We start from the raw sequence: 14,201 nt of genomic DNA on the forward strand, positions 1-14,201 counted from the left end.
TCTGGTAGCATAGTGCCTAAGGCACTTGACTGCTAACCAGAAGGCTGGTGGTTCAAACCCACCAGCCACTCCTCAGAAGGAAGATGAGGCAATCTACTTCTGTAGTGATACTGCCTCAGAAACCGAAGGAGGAGTCGCTATGAGTCAGGTCCGACTCGACAGCACATAACAACAACAACAACATTGCAACTAAACTTTAAGAAACCATTTCTTCTCAAGTTTTGGTAGAATATCAAAGAAGAATATACGCCATTTTCCAATAAGTCTTTTAAAATACTCTTCCCTTTCAACAATATATTTGTGGAAAGCTGAATTTTAAAAATATATTTCAAGTAGAGACTGGGGTCTTAAAAGCTTGTGAGATGCCATCTAAAGTGCAACTATTGTTCTCTCCTCGTCTGGAGCAAAGAAGAGTGAAGAAAATCATACACTCAAGGAAACAATTAAACCAAAGGATTAGTGGAGCATGTGAACCCCAGCATCCACAACTCTGAGAGCAGAAGAACTAAATGGTGCCTGGCTACCACTACTGAGCACTCTGAAACGGATCACAATAAGACCTCCTGGAGTGAGTGGGGAAAATGTGGAACAAAATTCAAAATCATAAAAAAAAATCCAGCCTTGCTGGTCTGTTGAAGACTGGTGGAACCACTGAGACTTAGACTGTTGGACACCCTTCAAGTTAGGAACTGAATTTCACCCCTATGACTCAACTGGCAGCCAAATGATAGCCAGACCTATAAGGTGAACAGAAATATCAGGAGGGTATGCATTCATTAGAACAATCAAGCATATGAGATCGAGAGGATAGCATTTGCCCAAGGATAGAGCTCAGAAGGTGGGAGGGAATGGGAAGGAAGGATGAAGGGCACAGGGAGGAAGTGGGAAGAATGCTGTTACAATGTGGAGATTGCAGTAAATGTCACAAAACAGAGTGTGCATGGATTTTTGAATGGAAAACCAATTTGCTTTGTAAACTCACCCAAATCACAATTTAAAATAAATAAATAAATAAACTAAAACAAAAACCCTATGGAGCACAGTTCTACTCTGAGACACATGAGATCACCATGGGATAAAAAAATACATACAAATATATACACACACACATATTTCAAGTAAAGCAACACATTCCAAGAAATAGGATACAGAAGTTATGAGAAATCATCTATCTTCTAATAAGCTGGGCATTAAAGGGATTTCCAAAAATGTAAAAATAATGCCATTTTTCTCACTATATATATTTTTTTGGTGTTACAAAGTATGTATTTTTTTCATAGAATTTCTATGAAATTAGACCAAAAGATTAATGGAGCATGTGCCTAAGGCACTTGACTGCTAACCAAAAGGCTGGCGGTTCAAACCCACCAGCCACTCCTCGGAAGGAAGGTTGGGCAATCTACTTCTGTAGTGATACTGCTTCGCAAACCCAAGGAGGTGTCGCTATGGGTCGGGTCCGACTCAATGGCACATAACAACAACAACAACATGAACATATAATGGATTTATTATTTTTAAATGAATCAATAGAGATTTATTAATTTAAATTTTTCTCAGTGTTAATTTCTAATGGGTAAATGTTGATAGTCATAGCACATAAATATAAATTATTTGGGGTCCTCAATTATTTTTAAGAATGTAATAAGATCCTGAAACCAAAGCATTTGAGAATATTACTCTAACTTACTCCATTCTCAGATAAGTAATAGGAAGCCTAGGGTGCTCATTTGTAATACTAAAAAGATGAAATAAGTCATTTTGCAAATATTCTAATCTCTTCCTGTTGTTCTATTCTCCTTCAAGTGTCACACTGTTGGCTTTTGAAAATAAGGCTCTTCTCTTTACTCAGACACGGTGCTTGTCTGATCCTTATTTCTTCCAGGTCCTGCCTTAAAGAAAGTGTGGAGATGGGAGGGGTCAGAATTCTTACTTGTAAATGTGCTTTAAATGTTTACTTGTAAATGATTTCAAAAGAGTTTTAAAATTTTGCATCCTCAGAAAATTTTAAAACTAATTGGAGTTTACCTTTGTAATATTTATATTTTCCATACTTATTTTTAATATCTGTATGTCAGGAGCTCTGGTGGCACAGTGGTTAAAGCATTTGGCTGCTAACCAAAAGGTCAGGAATTCAAACCCACAAGCTGCTCTGTGGGAGAAAGATGTGGCAGTCTGCTTCTATAATGATTACAGCTTTGGAAACCCGATGGGGCAGTTCTACTCTGTCCAATAGGATCACTATGAGTCAGATTGAGTCAATGGAAGTGGTTATCTGTATGTCATTGTAGTAGTGCACCGAGAATAAAAGTAATAAACAAATGAAAGTCACCAACACCTGATAGTGGAGTTCCACTTTGAATACTTGTTGGTGATCTGACATTGATGCTAGATAATCTATGTTGTTGTTGTTATGTACCATCGAGTCAGACCCAACTCATAGTGACCCCTCCTTGGGTTTCTGAGGCAGTATCGCTACGGAAGGACCTAGATCATAAATAAAAGTCAAGTCTTAATTTATTATTATTATTGTTGGAAACATTTTATAGCTATGATTTTGAATCATGTATAATTATTGCTGTAAAAGAACAATTTAGTGGTAATTTTTATAGATGACTTGAACAATTGCTGAAAAGTCAGAACACATCTTTTTCCATTTGTTGGTTCTCTTGCTTAAGAATCTGAATGTCTTTGGGACATATTTGATAGATAAAGTCTTGGTTTGCCTTTGGTAATCCTCCCATGTTCTCCATAGGCCCCATGCTCCCATTCCACAGATGTGGTGGAAGGATAGTGTGGAATGAATCATAATGAGAGAGGAATATTTGCATAACATTACGGTCTGGTCCAGTGGCTTATGGGTCTTTGAATATTCTAATGCAGTTGGCTCAACAACTACTGTTGGTTTGATGAGAAAGTGACCTGTGAAAACCACGCAGCAGTGAGAGGGGCCAGTTAGCCATAGCAACTGCTCCCATACAGCTGTGTGTCAACTTTTCAACAGTGATATTCTGGGAAACAACCTCACTCTTACTTGACACATGCCTTTTCTTAACAGCTATTTCATTTAATAAAAGAGCTTTCTCAATACATGCATCACATTCCAACATTTTCCCCCTTCACTAATATGAATGATTCCTTGTACTTCGGAAATCTCTTTTAATACTGAGAAGAACCATATCAAACGATGAAGCTCCACTTAATTACAGAGTGCTAATATATGTGGGCTGCAGCAGTGGGTTCAAGCAGAGCAATGACTGTGAGGATGGGGCAGCAGTGTTTCATTCTGTTGTACATGAGGTTGTTATGGGTCAGAACTGACTTGACAGCACTTGACAACAACAATACATGACTCATGATTCATGCTACTTTTTATAGGAGACCCCTTGGCTCAAAGAGTTTTATAATTTTTTTTCTTGGACTTTTGGAGAAGACGTTATAGAACAGAGATTCTGAAAATAGAGGTGGGCTCTCTTCACTTTTAATATTTCATGTTTTAAATGGTGACCTGCTTAGAATATTAACATAGTTAAACTAAACTCATCAAATAAGCCATAACAAATTAAATCTTATAAAATTAAATTGAATAGTAACCATGAAGGGTAAATATGTCTTGATGTGCCTGCATGAGTGTTTTCTACTAATATAAAATGACATGGACAGTTTTGATTTATTTCAGTCAACGTTACCTCCTTTTGGGTCAAGTACAAAGATGCAGTATGCTTTGTCTGATCTCTCCAAATACATGACTACAGTAAAACAATTTAAATTCAAGTTATGATAAATGCCACAATCAACAACAAGCATGACACTGTTTACATACTGTGTTTTGCAGGCTTTTCTACACAACTGAGGTTCTTTTGAATGTTGGAACAGTTACAACCCTGTGACCATGAGGGAGAAATTTCAATCATTAAAGCAATTTGCTATTTAGGAGAGCTTGGTTGATAGCAATCTAACTCTGAAGGACTTTGCCCATTCAATTTACTTTGTTCGGCAGTGTAGTATTCAGGTAAATTGTTGTTGTTGTTGTTGTTATGTGCCGTCGAGTCGGCCCCGACTCATAGCGACCCCTCCTTGGGTTTCCGAGGCAGTTATCACTACGGAAGTAGGATTGCCCAACCTTCCTTCCGAGGAGTGGCTGGTGGGTTACGATTGATTAAAGACAATCATTTGCTCTTCTTACCCAAATCTTCAAACCGGAAGGGTACTACCAATTTTCTCTCTCCCAGGCCTTTGTGTTGGATAATGCAGTCCACTGTTGAGTTTTTGCTGTATGTACGCACTCTGAGTGTGCTTGTCGTATTACATTTCTTCCCATCAGTTTCAAGTTTATGGTGAGTTTCACCTACACAGCAATTTAAAGAGGTACATAAGGTTATGACTATGTAATGTTATTGGATGAGTTTGGTTCTTAGACACCAGCAGCTTTGACTTTGTGGCAAACACATCAAAAGTCTAGCATCAGTTAACCTCTCTTGTACATGTTTGCCTCTGGTTATAAATGGAAGTAGGCAAGTGAGAGCGAATAGGTTTTTACAAATTCTTTGCTACCAAACCCCAAACCAGTTGCTGTTGCATCAATTCCAGCTCATAGCAACTCTATAGGACCGAGTAGAAGTGCCTCATAGGGTTTCCAAGGCTGTGATCCTTATGGAAGCAGCCTGCCACATATTTCTCCCATGAAGTGGCTAATGGGTTTGAATAGCTGATTTTTTGATGAGCAGCTGAACACTTTAACCATTATGACATGTGGGTTTCTTTCAAAACTTTCATTACAGAAAACAAATTCAAAGCTCATAGGGCAAGCAAGAAAGATAACCTAATGGTATTGTGAGACACAAAGACCCAAGAGGTTATTCAGGTTGTATGAATATAGGGAAGCTGACAGTGAAGTTTTATAATGAAATAGAATTGACATTGGATTGGGAATTGGACCTGGGTTTGAGGTCTTTTCTCTAGAACTCTACTTGGCCCTCAGTTTTCTCAATTGTAAAGGGTCCCTTCCAGCTCTAAGAATCAATGACTACATGGGTATTGAATGGAATGTCTGCTGAAATGTAAGCAAACTATAAACAGTTTCCACAATCACAATTAATAGTTATCTTGCTTCAATCAAAGGCCTCCAAATTTAGATTCTGTAGCTGTTTTTATCTGTAGTAATTGTGAGTATGACACAGTATGGTACTATATAAAGTCTATCATAGCTGTCTCAATTACACATATTATGTTAAATATATACTCAACTTTATTCCTGCTAAAAGTTACTAAGCTCAGGACTAATAGCTATATTGTTCCTCTTATATTAGGACATTTCTTCACCTTTTAAAAGACCATAGGCAACATTCTATGTTAAACTTCCACCTTCTTTTAAGCAAAAAAAAAAAAAAAAAAAATTTTCTATTAGCCTTTCCATATTAAGGTGTAATACTGATTGGTTATAAAGATAATTTGTTTAGGAAAGAACTGATGAAATATTGAATGGTGGCCCTTGGCACATCCTGCCACCAGAGGGTGCCAGAACATTTAAAAATCCCTTGGAAATTTAAATAGGAAGGAAAACAAAGAGACGGAGAATCTCTCCACTTACTGTAGACCTCTATGGCGTTTCCCAGTCGCCAGGTTATCTGCGGAGGGGGCCTACTTCTTATGGTGTAGCATGTAAGTACGACGTGGTGTTCGTCATTTTGCGCTGTCAGTGTTGAAACTTCCAGGCTTGCCTTGAAAGGAGTCACTAGAAGAAAATGGATTTCCCTGCATTTTACAAGTTTATCTACATGTGTCAGCAAAGCACAGAACCTAATAATCTTTAAGGATCATTCTAGGGTATAGTCTAACTCATGGGCATGTTTTTTACTTGCCCTTTTCTGTAATGCAGTCACGTTAAAAGGCTTTTATGTGCTTACAAACTCCTTTGGCTGAATTCAGAATGTTGGTTACTTGGTGTGTGATTGCTCCCTGAAAAGTCCAAAAATAACCCCACCTCTGTCACCAATAGTTGTAGGAACTTGGATAAGTCCCCTGATGTCTGGGTATTTCAGATTCTTTGTCTATGATAAGAAAGAGTTACATGATAAACTCTATGGCTCTTCCAGCTTTACATGTTCATGAGACTGTAAGTCCAATGTAAGTTACTTTTGTCCCCTCCTCTTAACAGCAAAGATGCATTTCTCTTATAAAGGGCCGGTTGGTCCTTTTTTTTCCTACTTCTGTCTTGGAAGATTTATTTTTAGCTAGGCTTCCTTCTTTTCTATTCAACTTCACACTTCAATCCAGAACATTTATTTACTTAACCCTCCTGCCATACAGCCATTCTACAGGCACTTATTAGCTCCGATTAAGCACTAGATGTGTTAGATGCTGGCAGTACAAAGGTGAAAAAAATATGGCAGTTTGAAGAATAAATTGTCCAGTGGTGGACTCAGCACTTAAATTGTTCATTAGAAGACCACATGCTGAGTGTTGAGATGGCCAATAAGAGTGGGTGGAGGCAACTCCAATGGTTGCTACTCCTTCTCAGCTACTTTGCCACCATGTCCTTACTTTTGGCGGGCACCAGACTGTAATAATTCAACAAGAGAAGTCTAGGAAATTAATTTGTGTAATATGTGGGGTTGTGCTACGTAGAGATCAATGAAAACAATTTTAACTGATCTGTTCACATATACACATACACATGCAAATAAAAACAAGGAAGTAAAAGAGTGAAAATTACATTGGGCACAATTGACCATTCATAGATCTAAGTCCCACACTATCACAAAGCTGTCGCTTCCTCTCTACATCCCTGCACCCCCAACAAAAGATAGGAACTCCCACCAGGCAGAGGATGCAAGCAAATTGACCAACACCTTATATCTGAATAAATAATATATTGGTACATACTGTCATGGGGTTTTACTTTATTTACATACATATTTTGTTTTCCTTATAGTCAGAGATGCTGCCTAATTCATCTTTGATTCCTTAGAGTATAGCATGGTGCTTGGTACAGTCACAGTTTATCAAATATTAATTCTCTTCCTTTTTAGTTATCCTGAGAGGAAATTTAACTGGTACCAAAAACAAATTTTACAAGCTTTTTCCAGGACTTATCTGAAGCATGCCACTCAAAATGTTCTCTTCTGTTTCCTTTTAACAAAAGATGGCAGAGGTGGCCTAGGAAGTGCCTTGCTCTTGGCAGCATATAAATGTTAAGCCTAAAATTATATGTTGTGTCCATAAGTATACTGTTCCCTCACTGAGTTTACTTGCTTCCTGGTACATACCTAGCACAATCACTTTCACTTCCTTTGTTCTCACGGAGGTGTGGCTGTAATGCAAACACTTGTATATGCCTTCATCTTGCAGAGTTATATTAGGCACGCTGATGGAGAGCTGATTGGTGGAATGATGAAGAAGTTGGTATTTGGTATTTTTTAAAGCTGAACAAGAGGGAAAAAGAGCAATTGTGAAAAAAAAAATTATCAGATGAATACAGACTGTCAGTGGACTTATTATTCACAGGAATAGTTTGATTTTCACACTTTTAAGAAACAAAATGTCATGTCTTTGGTTTAGCTGCCTGCAAAATTCTAGTGTTAACAGTTGGATGCCTCTCAATAGTTTGAAGTTAAAGAAATGAAATATTTTAATAGTAAACCAAAAAATCAAACCAAACTCACTACCATTGAGTCGAATCTGACTCATAGCGACCCCTCCTTGGGTTTCCAAGGTGCTATTTCTATGGAAGGAGCGCTGGTAGCATAGTGCCTAAGGCACTTGATGGCTAACCAGAAGGCTGGCGGTTCAAACCCACCAGCCACTCTTCGGAAGGAAGATGGGGCAATCTACTTCTGTAGTGATACTGCCTCGGAGGAGGCCCAAGGAGGGGTCGCTGTGAGTCGTGTCCGACTCAATGGCAAACAATAACAACAACATTTTTATGGAAGTAGATTGCACAGTCTGCCTTCTGAGGAGTGGCGGGTGGGAAATGCTATGAAATAAGCTGATTTGGTTATTTTTGTTATTTGTGCTTGTAAATAAGACCACTATGTGGGGTTCAAGTTGCAGGAGAATTTTAAATAAGATATATATTTTTTACATTCTGAAAAATGCCCCAGTATGATTTACCTCTTAAAAATCTGATTCATTTGAGGGCATCATATCACAATGAATGTGAAGAATGGAAGATAAAGGGGCTGCTATTCATTACTTCAGCTGGATTTTTTTTTATTATTAATTTTAAAAAGATCATTATGATTTGAAATTTCACAAAGATTATAACTTCGTCCTTCTAAGTGTTTAGCCAATGGCAAAGATGAAAGCCCCAGGAAGGTCCAGCCAACAGCAAGCATTTCTCTTGATTGTATGGGATTTCTATCTTAGCTCAAAGATCAATTAGTAAATGAGAGTCTCCTAAAATGAGTGGATTTATGTTTTGTTTTTTATTTTTCCTGTTAACTTTTATAATATGAATTATACTTTGAATGGCTGACTAAGGAAAGTTGTCCCTATCTGGAACAATGGTTGTGAGGCCTGTGACACTATAAAAGACATGTGCTAGAATTCACGGTTTTCAACTTGGCACTGTCGACATTTTGAGCTAGGAGCTGTACTGTGCATTGAAGGATGTTTAGTCAGATTCCAGTTAAAATAACCAAAAATATCTCCAGATAATGGTAAATGTCCCGTGGGACAAAATCACCCCCAGTTGAGAACCACTGAGCTAGATCAAGGCACTTGGCTGCCGAAATCTGAGAGTGGCCAGCTTCTTCCTGTTTACCAAAAACAAAAAAACTGAAACAAAACAACAAAAAGCTTTATTAAACAGGATTATCTCTACTTAAGTTCTTTTTTTTTCCCTCTCAGTTTTGTTCAACAATTAGTGTGTACTTATTTTATTGAAATCCAGTGTTAAAGCTGCTTTGGCTCAAAATGATCTATTTGGTTATTTTACATTTAACATATCAAACTTAATAATCAATTTAATAATGACTTCAAAGAATATCAAACTCTTTAGAGGCCTGCTTCATAAGCAAGATGAAAGTTGCTGCTTTGGAGGCTTTAACAACTATTTGGGAATCAGAAATAATAAATGGAGATATAAAATGATCTAGTGAGGAAAATGTTGCCTCTGTCAAAGAGATGAACTCAATAGACTTCTTAGAAGTCCCTTTCCATTTCATTTCCTGTGTGTTCGTGAGAGGAGGAATGACTGCACTCCTGTCCACAGTGAAACATCATGTCAATTTCTGCTGCTCAGTGATCTCAATTTTATGCCAAGACCAACAGGAGCAGAAGGACTGTCAGGAGGGGAACTTTGTGGCGAGACTTGGGGTTGCTCAGATGGGAGATGAAGCAGCTGGCTCCAGATGTGGGGAGATTGTGTCAGCCTGCCACCTACCAATCATTATGCTGTCAGTTGTTTCAAGGTCACTGAAAGTGAACGTGGGACATGGGGTGGGAGCACAGAAAGGCTCTGTCATTTGAGCCCCTTTTGCAAACCATTCTGGTGGGATTTCCATTTCAGACTTCCTGTCAGAAAAAGCAACCATGTGAAAATAACAGGGTGTGATTCATGTGAACAGTAGGTGGGCCGAGACCACCCTTTGGGTGATTCACACTTGCTTTCTTTCCTATCACCCTATATGTCTGACAAATCCTCAGATTGAGGTCTAGTAGTGATTTTATTTTCCTTTCACTTACCAGGATGGCCATTTAAAAAAATGGTAAACCCTGAGGGGGCCAGCCACTGAAGAAAAGAGGTCTTTGCCTGAGAAACTACACAATTTAGAATGAGTGTCTGGCCTTCCTCCATGGTGATGGTATCATTGAGGTCCATGGTGTTGGTGTGGTTGATGATGAAGGTGTTGGTGTGGTTGGTGAAGATGTCAGTGGGATTTGTCAGAAAGGCCTCTGCAGAGGAAGAGAATTGAGGACAGTCAGGCTGGTGAATGAAAGACTGTTCCAGCACCGAGGCAGGGCAACACCATTCATTCATTCATTCACTTCATCATACAATCCCAATTCCTTATATAAGTAAATACAAAATATGTGAGGAAATGAGTGAACACTGTGTGTAGGAGCAATAAAGACAGCTCATCAAAAAGGAGTTATTTGTAGTAGGTCTGAAAGAAGAGGGAAGGTTTTCATAGGAAGAAAGGGAAAAGTTTAACAACATCTACTGGACACTTGGGTCCCAGGGTGGAGCAAATTGTTGAACGATTCAGCTGCTAAGTGAAAGTTTGGCTGACTGAAAGATTGGCTGTCCCAGTCCATCCAGAGGTGCTTGGGAAGGAAAATCAGCCATTGAAAACCCTATGGAGCATAGTTCTTTTCTGACACACACAGGGTTGCCATGAATCAGAATTCAATCCATGGTAATTTTTAAAAAAATTTAATTGGCACTTCCTCTGTCACGTATGCCATGAACTGTGTGTATTTATATTTAATAAATATTAAAGAGAATATTTGTATTTTCACCATAACCTTCTAAAGGAAGAATTATTTTGCTCATTTTATAGTGAAAGAATAAGGCTCAAAATCACACAAGTCATGCAGCTGGCAGTTGTATCAGGTCTGTGGACTTCAAGTCATTGCTCATGTAGCTTCACAGTCTTGTCTAAGCAATGAGATCCCAGAAAATTCAGCCTTACTGGCCTTAGCTTATAAAATGGGTGGCTTGTTATTAATACCTTCAAGTATTAATACTCTAGGATCTAAGAAAGAATTTCATAATGCATGGTGCTCCCATGAATTAAATATGCCCATCACCGGGAGTATTTTAGCTCCACCCATCAGGAGGCTGCAAAGGAGATTCTACGCTGGAGGGAAGATATTCTCAAATCTCTTCCAATCCAGCCTTCCATAGAAGCACTTCCTCCAGGCAAGTGTGGGAGTCTGATTTCCCAAAATCACAGCCCTCAGAGAATGATACCTAATTGGTTCTAAGCACCTGCAATTTTATTCCCCCCACAAGAAAAATGATTGAAAAATTAACTGGCTTTATTGAGGATTTTGTGCGTTTACTACTGTTTATGATTTCAAATTTTAAATGAATAATAAAAAAACTTCTCCTAAGGACAAGGCAATTCTTATCAATGAATATATAAAATACTTTCATAAACTCAAGAACACTGTGTGTCTTATTCTTATAAATTATGAATAGCAAATATAATGAATTTTACTGCATCATCTTAAACCTTTAAAAAAAAAAAAGAGTATAAGAGGGGAGTTTATTTCCTTGTGATAAATTTCAAGTGTGGGGAAAAGCTTTGGACAGCTCTGGAAATTAATTAATTTCAATCCAGCCTCTGGCAGTAATACCCTATAATTATTGTATTATATTAATATTGACTTCCTTGGAAAAACAGTTAGCTTGAAGAAATCATAATTCAATACTATAATGAACAAGAAGGAGTCAATAAAAAAGAATTGTTATTTTGAAAAAGAATTGAGGCATAAGGCCAGAATTCTGCTTACGTCTGGCTGTTTCAGAGCACTCTCATCTATAAAATCAACTCATAATTGGGTAATAAGGATAATATTAATAGAGATGCTTTGAAATGACAAGGGGATTTCTTCTAAGGAATTTTATTGATAAAGAAGACTTAAGAAGCCATTTAGTAAACTATTCCCATGTCCTGATGATATTTGTATTAGGTAGGTAGGGAAAGCAGTCACTCTCAAACAGTATATTAGAATCACCTAGGGAGCCTTCAAAAATTCAGATGGTCAGGCTGCACCCGTTACTAATTAAATAAAAATCCCTGGGGACAGGGCCCAAGCAACAGGTCTCCAATGCCCTAGTCTGAATGCTCAGAGCATATTTTTCCCCAAAACTACAGTTGCAGTGCAATGAATAGTTAGCATTTTGTAGTCCCAAGGATGCTCTTCAAGTACTGAGGGCCACCGTGCTGCTTCTGCAAGAATCATATGAATCAAGAAGGTAAGTATCAATCTAATTTTCAAAGACTTCCAGAGAAAGCCTTACTACCATCCAACTGCATCCAATGCCTAGTATCTCTAGCTTGACTGAGTATCCTCTCAGCAGGGACCTCCTAAGTCTACCAAGCAAAAAAGTGACCCAATACTTGGCTCTCAAAGTAGTTTACACCTTATGATAAGGGATGAGGTTGGGGTGGGCATGGGGTCAAGGAAGAGTCAAATTTGTGTTTCTATAATGTTTACATCATGATCTTCATACTTTCTGTCTTCCAAAGGTATATAGACTAAGTCCACTGCCTTTTCCATATGATGGTAAAATAATTAAAGAAGATATACCTTTAGTTCCATCATTGTTTCCTCCCTACCTACAACACTTGCCAATAATGTCCTTCTTAAAATATGTCTCCCTGTCTGGGACAGATGATTCAGATGTCATCTGAGCGGGTTAGAACATAAAGGGACATTACCTCTCTCAACCTGGATTCTGTAGACTCTTTTTATTTCTGTTATGTCCAGTGTCTCATTTTTGAGTTGTAGCATCTCAGTAGGCTGATGTTGAGACAGTGGTCACCCTAATCACCCAGATCCTTTTTTGGAGAACTTGTGGTCACATCATGTTTCCTCATCCTCTTTTTATAAATTTCATTTTGAAAGCATGTTCAGGGTTCACATTCTCCCCAGATAAGTATTACTTGGTTTGTTTGGATCAAGGGTTCAAGCTTTCAGAAGACATTTTGGTTATTGAGTCTCTTATCTGTCCCTAGTCCCGTAGGCTTGGTGTTTTCTGAACTTGTTGCAGAAAGTATAGCATTAACATCTTTATCCCTAACATGGGAGGTAGCATGGTAAATTGTTAAAACACAATCTCCAGCCAAACTGCCTGGTTTGGAATCCTGGCTCCTCCACTACTAATAGTGTAAACTTGGCAATTTGTATGTTTCAGTGCTTTCACCATAAAAACATGAAAAACAATAATATTCATTTCATAGAGCTGCTATGATGATTGAATAGCCCATAAAGTACCTAGAATAGTAATTAATACATAGTAATCATGATTAACTATTATTACATGATAAGTACACAACTAACGACAAGATGCCTAATGATTGTTTGAAGAGCTGAATTGATTCTTGCTTTAAAAAGAAAAATGGAAAGAATCAGTATCAAAAGACAAAGCCTTACATTACTAGACTTGTCCTAATATTCTAAGTCACTACCAGACATTAATAGAAGAGGCAATTACAGTCACAATAAACTTGTTGCAATGTTGATAAAATCCCAAGTTACCTAGACATTAATAGAAGAAGTAATTACAGTCACAATAAACTTATTGTAATTGGAACAGCTTAAGAGAATCAGGGATGTTGAGGATAATTAAGTGATAATGAGTTCTTTTTATTTTGTATCTCAGGTGCCAAGAATTGAGTTAATCATAAACTCATTTTATGGCACACTATCATTATGAAATGGAGAAAGAGAGAGAAAGATGTATTAGAACTCATGAGATGAATTATAAAATTCCTTCCACATCGCTCCTCTTTTCATCAAATAAATTATCTACTATTGAAACATCAACTTAATTACATACAGTTATATCAATGTCATTTTGAAAACATGCTGCTCATAAAAGGAAACTACTCTTGCCACCAAATCTAGTATATATGCTTTTAGACCTACAATACTCTGCCTTACTCCCATCACTGTGGATTGGCCATTTTCTTATCTCAGACCAATATCTCCACTTGGGCACTGGACTCAATCCCATTTTGTTTGCTCAAGGATTTCCCTCCTGCATTGCTTAGTCTCTCCCCTGTATCATAATCTTTCTTTTTTGCTTTTAACTATATCAATCTCATCAGCATACAAATATACTATTATTTCTTTCATACTAAAGAATAAAAACAACTTGAAGTCCTATTTCCCTCCAGCTACTGTCCCATTTCCCTCTTTTATTGTAAAACTCTCCCAAAGAATTGTCTGCACTTGTTTATTCTTCTCTTCCTCATCATTAGGCTTTAGTGTCTAAGCATTTGACTGCTAACCAGAAGGCTCACAGTTGAAACCTACCAGCCACTCCTGAGAAGGAAGACTGTGCAGTCTGCTTCTGTAGAGATACCACCTTGGAAACCCAAGGAGGGGTCACCGTGAGTTGGAACCAACTCGATGGCAGTGAGTTGATTCCACTGAAATTGCTCTTTGTCAAGGTCACTAAAACCTTGGCCATTGCCCAAATCAATGGCACATTCTCAGTCCTTATCTTATTTAACCTATTAAGT

At 37.9% G+C, this 14,201-nt stretch overlaps 1 protein-coding gene across 1 annotated transcript in view; it reads right to left on the reverse strand.

Moving 5' to 3' along the window:
• The window catches only part of CRTAM (cytotoxic and regulatory T cell molecule), a 26,009-nt gene extending 13,544 nt beyond the window's left edge, over nt 1-12,465 (reverse strand). Inside the window, exons 1-5 of the mRNA XM_007949973.1 lie at nt 12,393-12,465; nt 9,685-9,894; nt 7,266-7,421; nt 5,588-5,731; nt 4,184-4,345 (exon numbers count right to left, since the gene is read on the reverse strand). Of these exons, the coding sequence (XP_007948164.1) occupies nt 4,184-4,345; nt 5,588-5,731; nt 7,266-7,421; nt 9,685-9,894; nt 12,393-12,465 (745 nt within the window). The remainder of the gene's footprint in view (nt 1-4,183; nt 4,346-5,587; nt 5,732-7,265; nt 7,422-9,684; nt 9,895-12,392) is intronic.
• Between the last annotated feature and the right edge of the window lie 1,736 nt (nt 12,466-14,201).

The sequence above is a fragment of the Orycteropus afer genome, unplaced genomic scaffold (genome assembly GCF_000298275.1).
Source record: "Orycteropus afer afer isolate SDZICR_OR568_19922 unplaced genomic scaffold, OryAfe1.0 scaffold00258, whole genome shotgun sequence".
NCBI classification, from domain to species: Eukaryota; Metazoa; Chordata; class Mammalia; order Tubulidentata; family Orycteropodidae; genus Orycteropus; species Orycteropus afer.